General features: G+C 41.7%; 2 protein-coding genes across 3 annotated transcripts in view; one reads left to right on the forward strand and one right to left on the reverse strand.

Annotated features, from left to right (window-relative positions):
* The window catches only part of gdpd5b (glycerophosphodiester phosphodiesterase domain containing 5b), a 35,005-nt gene extending 33,521 nt beyond the window's left edge, over nt 1-1,484 (forward strand). For both annotated transcript variants that reach the window (XR_003297092.2, XM_026329476.2), the window contains one exon: nt 101-1,484. Coding sequence is in view for 1 of the 2 variants with exons in the window: in XM_026329476.2 (XP_026185261.1) it covers nt 101-186 (86 nt within the window). In the remaining variant the exon portion in view is untranslated. The remainder of the gene's footprint in view (nt 1-100) is intronic.
* Nucleotides 1,485-1,624: 140 nt separating this feature from the next.
* Nucleotides 1,625-5,616, reverse strand: hspa13 (heat shock protein 70 family, member 13). Its single transcript, XM_026329477.2, has 5 exons — nt 5,452-5,616; nt 5,016-5,356; nt 4,357-4,570; nt 4,103-4,270; nt 1,625-3,852 (listed from the first exon to the last, which is right to left on the reverse strand). The coding sequence occupies exons 1-5, from the start codon at nt 5,474-5,476 to the stop codon at nt 3,272-3,274; spliced, it is 1,329 nt and encodes a 442-aa protein (XP_026185262.1). The 5' UTR covers nt 5,477-5,616; the 3' UTR covers nt 1,625-3,271.
* Nucleotides 5,617-5,938: the final 322 nt, after the last annotated feature.

Genomic DNA, 5,938 nt, shown 5'->3' on the forward strand with positions numbered 1-5,938 from the left:
GTTATTTTATTTTTATTAACTAGTAAGCGAGTGTTTTGATGAAAGTGTTAGAAAAAAGTTGTCAACTGACTTTTTTCCTTTGTGCTTTGGCGCCCTCCAGAGGTGAGGAATGGGGTTGGCAGTGCTGAGGAGCTGTGTGAGGACAATGACTACGACTACTACACCAATCGGGGCATCAGTCAGTGATTGGGACTCAGTCTGTGTGAATCTGCTGTAGCGAGACAGAGGGTGACAGTACTCTGCAGCAAAGTGTTACCATCATTGGTCAGTGTAAAGGCCGCTCTCCTTGGTCCTGCTGTTTACCTGACAGACTGACAGAAAGCAACCACCCAGTTGCTTTGTGTACATTCTGTAAATAGGTTTTGATTTTTTTATTGTGTTTTTTTGCTGGTCAGACATCCTGTATATCGTACGGGGCTATGTGCACTTTTATTGATGGAATTCGCCAAATCTGTTGCGTCCTCTCACATCTAAATGCAGAGACGCTCCTCAGAGTTACCAATGCTTGTTTTTAAAGATGTTTCCAGATTCTGTAAGCGGTTTATTATTTTAAGCACTGTAAATTATACTATTATACTATTCTCTTAGCAGATGATTTTTTTTTAACAAGCTTTATTGCAGTATAAGATAAAAACAACTCATTATGTTCCTGCCTTTTATCAGCACTTCGCTGTGCTGTTGTTCTTAATAGTACTAACATTATTTATATTTAAAAAGGAAAAACAAAACAAAAAAGTGAACAAGCTGTTTACAGAAGTCCTGCCTTCTCCTCCAGGTGGTGTATGTAAGTATGTATTCTGAACTGTGGCTCTAAATGCCCCCGCCCCCTTTTCCTACTTTAAACCCGTGCATGTAACAGTAATGATCATGTCAAATGAGTTGTGTGAGCTGTGCTCCCAGGGCAACCAGAAAAACTGGTGCAAATGGTTTAGGATGAAGAGCTGTGCTGTCCTTTTATGGTGAATGTGATTGTTGTTTTGTTTTTAACATGTGTACAGTGTATTGTGTGCATCCTGGCTGGGTATATATTCTGTACCCTGAGTGCAGTGCTATGTTGAGTGTTATTGTACATAAAAGGTGAATCAATGTGAGATGCTCCAGTCAACTTACAATTACATTTGAACAGTTTTCCTCCCCCCAATAGCAATAGATCAGGTCATTTCACTTCTGACATGACGTACGATTTGCAGTAAAGTCTGTGATATTTCAGTGTTGACAAACCAAATGCACCTAAATGTTGGTTGCTGGTGTAAAACTGAATGCTAGGTAAATGAAGTGGGTGCTAAATGTGAAAATAAAGCTCCAAACTTACTGAAGGGACACTACAGGTATCGCAACAAGTGGCACACATGCAAATGTGTTGCCTTTAGTTTTATTTTCTCTCTTTTGGTATTACTGTGCCTCTGAAGTAAACATTAAAACCTTATGATACAATAAGTGTTTCCTAGTAGCATTTGTTCAGATCGTCTAAAACGAAGGTATTCTCTTGGGACTTAATAATAGAAGGTGATATGGACTTAATCTTGATGCAACATGTCATGAGCATTACCATGTATAGGTTGCACAGGAGGGTATGTGCCATTTCAACCTGGTTTGGCTCTGTCAATAAATCAATTACAGAGAAGCTGAGAAATGGAATTTTAATAGCAAGAAATGTAATTACAGTTTTGATTCTTATTTCTTGAAATGGCTAGACTGATAGTAAAACTCCCAATACAAAAATAAATGTTTTTTTTCCTCCCTATTTCCATAGAGACTGGGTTTGAAGGTGCAAACACTGAAGCATCATAATTGTTTTATCTTACATGAAGCTCTTAGTCCCAAAGTGAGCTATACATTATTAAAATAAAATAAATACACTTATTCATGAATGACATTTGGCAAAAAAAAGTTGACCATTTGTAAAGGTGGAATGTGAATGTGGGTACCTTAAGTTCTTGATTGAAAAATGGTGACATTTGTGGGTCATAGTCTCCAAAGGTGCAGAATTTTGACACAGAAATTAATTTCCATACTGGCTTTGTAATAACCAGTCTACTGTCCATCAGAACAAAAGCAGAAACACATTTGCTCATATAAAATTAAAATTTGTTCAAATTGTTCAGGCAGCTACCTGTGACACTAACACATTTCTCAATATCAAACACACAAGGCACCAGTAAGTAATGCTTTGGTCCTTCATGGGGCTACCAGAGTTGACCACCTCTATGTACTACAGCGACACAGGCTGTTGTTCCAGACTGATATCCAGCACCAGTATTTGCACTGTGTACGTCACTCACCGTTAAATACGACATTTTTAAAAGGTGTGAAGATGTTAATGATTTACAGTATTGTGAACACTAAGGCTTTCTTCAATTTGCTCTTTCAACTGTAAGCTGGGGAGTCTGCACTTCACTGAGACACCTTGTTTATAAGTTGAGTAGTCCATATTGCAGTGAATCTGTTTTAAAATAATTGTGCATATCTGCATATCTTTACACTGAAGTCCCCACTCACCCATTTACCAGTATCTTCCACTGGAATAGGGGACATTTCTGGGACATCAACCCAAGTACAACAGGGACCTGGACAAATGTCTCTGTCTGATCTACTAACTTGTAGTAGTTCAGTTCACCTACAATGATATAGCAGCTTTCTGTGAAGGCACAAGCACGCTGTATGTTAACTTAATGAAGATGTAAAAATACATCAAAATTATATGCATTAAATATCACATTCATACCCACACAGCCATACTCTTAATGGGAATAAATAAATAAATACCTGTATGCATGTAGTAGCATGTACTGGCTAGTTTTTAAGTTCTTTATATGAGCGGATGGTCCCTGAACTCAACACCCTATAATAAGTATCTACAGCTAAGTTGAACGTATCAGTAGATAAATGATGTGTAGCTTCTCGTTCACATCTGTATCTGCTGAAACATGCACAATGAAAGCGGCTGTCACTGTAGTGCTGAGAACAGGACCATTCACTGCTGCAGATCTTATCACTTTACATAAACTACTGTTTCAATTTACGCTCAGCACTTTTTTGTTTTCGTCACTTCTCACAAACTAGAAAACATAAGATGAGGTGAAAAACCTGAATGTCCCGTCTGCCTTCATTTCTGTGACAGTGATTTTTCTTGTGCATTTTTCCCACACCAGCCGACATTTAATTAAAAAACATTAGCGAGGCAAGAAATAGGGATCTGCAAATCTGTGGTAAGTCTGTGTGGCATTCTTTATGTTCTTTTCTTATCTTAAATAAATAACCTTGACAAAGATTAACTGAAGTTCGTCTTGTGCAAGTGTTTGTTTGGTATTTCGATAGCGCTCACTTGTAAAGGCCAGGAGCCGCCCATTATACCAGCCTGGATGGCCACACCTGTGACTACAGCCAGGTCAGGATCTACCGATGTGTTGGGCTCCTTCCCGAAGTACTCGCTGATGAGTCTCCTAATCCGTGGTATCCTGGTGGACCCTCCAACCAGAACGATCTCATCCACATCCTCTTTCTCCAAATGGCCCTCAGCTAACACAGTCTTGACAGGCGCCAGAATCTTCTGGAAAAGGTCGTCATTGAGCTCCTCAAACAACTCGCGAGTGATCACAGCCTGGAATAGAACCGGAGCTAAAGTGGCACCTTCAGGTGTCTCAGAACTGCCGTGGTTGTGAAGGTGCAGGGGCACCCTGATAGTGACGCTGGGTTGAAGGGTAAGGTTGAGTTTGGCTGCTTCCACGGCCTGTCGGAGACGGTGGATGTCCTCCTTTAGTGTGAGTGGGATGCCAAACTCCTGGCGTACTCGCTCTGTTGTGTACTGCAGCAACCTCTGGCTGAAGTCTTGGCCTCCGAGCTTGTTGTTTCCTGTAAGAAATAACACCCTCTGAGTATAGTGCACCCTTCACATGCAACACCTCTTTAGGTGTAAGCTGCTTGGTCAAGTGTCAAACTACAAAATGGAATGAAACTGAAGCCTGAGCAGATTGCAGACACCAGGAAAACCCTTATGACCCCGTATTATTTTCAACTGTTTAATCAACTTCAATCATTGAATAAAAAAATATGAATGGAGTTTTCAGGCTTCTAACTGTTCACATCACGTCCCCAAACCTACCTGCCATGGCTCTGGTGAAGAACATGCCGCCCTGTTTGTTGAGCAGAGACACGTCCAGTGTTCCTCCCCCAAGGTCGACCACCAGGACGTTAAAGACATCCACCTTGTGCAGGCCATAAGCCATGGCTGCAGCCGTGGGCTCATTGATGACACGGAGGATCTCCAAGCCTGCAACACACAAACAAGGAGTTAGCAACAAACATCCCAGGGACCAGGACAGTCCAACATTATCGTTAGACGATAAAGAGACTGACCAGCAAGGTTGGCAGCCTTAACAGTGTAGTTCCTCTGTCTCTCATCAAACTCTGCAGGCACTGAGATGACGGCTTTCTGGATGAGCACACCCAGATGTCGCTCAGCCATCTTCCTCATCTTGAGCAGCAGCCTGGAGCCGATGAACTCCGGGCTCACGGCGAAGGTATGGTTGGTGGAGATCAGAAACTCTGCATTTCCATTTTTGTTAATCACCTGGAAAAGAGGCAAAGACACAGGCTGAGTGAGGAAGGATGGACTACAAAAGAGCAAATATTCATTTTTTATGTTTTATGTTGTGTAATTCATTAAGACCTAATCCAAGGAGAAGTATTCTATACGTTCTAGGTCTAACTAGGTTTACAGTAAAGGGTTTCCTTTACTGTAAACTGAGTATCTGTGGATTTGGGGTGGTTGATCTGACAAAGAAAGAGACTTTCAAAGTAAAGCATTGTTGAAATAACCTGGATTTTCAAAATGAAAGTCCCTAGAAAGTGGGCATAGTAAGACCTATGACAGGGACCCAGGGGTCAGTTATACTTTCAAAATTAAAGCCCCTAAAAGCCTTTCAAATTAAAATCTCAACTTCACCAATGAGAAGCATTCCCTAAAGCTGACTGTAAGGCTGTGAGTGGAAAACACTAAATAGCCCACGACCCACCTTAAACGGGTACCGAGCACTCTCCTGCTCCAGGACCTCCGGCTCAAATATCTTCCCGATGAACCTTTTGGCGTCATAGACGGTGTTTTGAGGGTTGTTGTCAGCCAGGTCCACGGCTTCATGTCCGGCCAGCACCGCGGTGTTGGTGAAAGAGACGGCGCTGGGGATGCTCTTCCTTCCCTCTTCATCCGCTATCACCTCCACCTCCCCGCTGCCCGGGTGGAAGACGCCCACGGAACAGAAGGTGGTACCAAGGTCCAGACCGATCACCTTGGGTTTGGGTGGAGGTAGGTACTGCTGTCCCAAATAACCGGCCAGAAAAAGGGCCAGGATAACAGAACCTGCGGCGCAGTGACGAACCAGACCAGTTAGCTCATGTGTTAGCATCCCGTCACCGGGTAATTACTGGAAATAAATCGACTGTCATTTAACTTACCAATCATAGAAATTTCTCCGGACATCGTATGTCACTCCTAAAGGCAGCCAAACCTTACAAAGACACTAAATCTCTATGGTTTTGTTTTTAATTCGCTGTAAAATAATGTTCGGCTTTGACAGCTGCTCAAGGCGAAACAGGAAATTTTCAGGCAGACAACGAATTACACGTCAACATTACATAGCTCCATGTGAATGCTGGGTAATGCAGTTTATGGCTTACGCCATCAACGCCTTTTGTAGTAAGGCAACGTTTGGCTCTGTACTACAGTTCCCATGACCGCTAGCGACATGCAAAGAAAAACAAAAAGTTTGACGTTGAAAGAGGCGGGGCCAAAGCGGTATATCTAAAAAGAAAAAGTTCATATTGAAATTTTAAAAATTAATTTAAAAAAATAAACAATAGTATGTTTAAATGATTATTTTTTACCTAATTAGGTGAAATACATCATTCTGACTGACAGAAAAAAATCATATTTCATATTTCG

This window comes from Mastacembelus armatus, chromosome 13 (genome assembly GCF_900324485.2).
Source record: "Mastacembelus armatus chromosome 13, fMasArm1.2, whole genome shotgun sequence".
Classification (NCBI taxonomy): domain Eukaryota; kingdom Metazoa; phylum Chordata; class Actinopteri; order Synbranchiformes; family Mastacembelidae; genus Mastacembelus; species Mastacembelus armatus.

Coding starts and splice junctions, on each gene's coding strand:
- hspa13 (XM_026329477.2), bottom strand. CDS start 5,476: ATGTCCGGAGAAATTTCTATGATTG. Junction 4,571..5,015: donor GTGCTCGGTACCCGTTTAAG/GTGGGTCGTGGG, acceptor CCTCTTTTCCAG/GTGATTAACAAAAATGGAAA. Junction 4,271..4,356: donor TAAGGCTGCCAACCTTGCTG/GTCAGTCTCTTT, acceptor TGTGTGTTGCAG/GCTTGGAGATCCTCCGTGTC.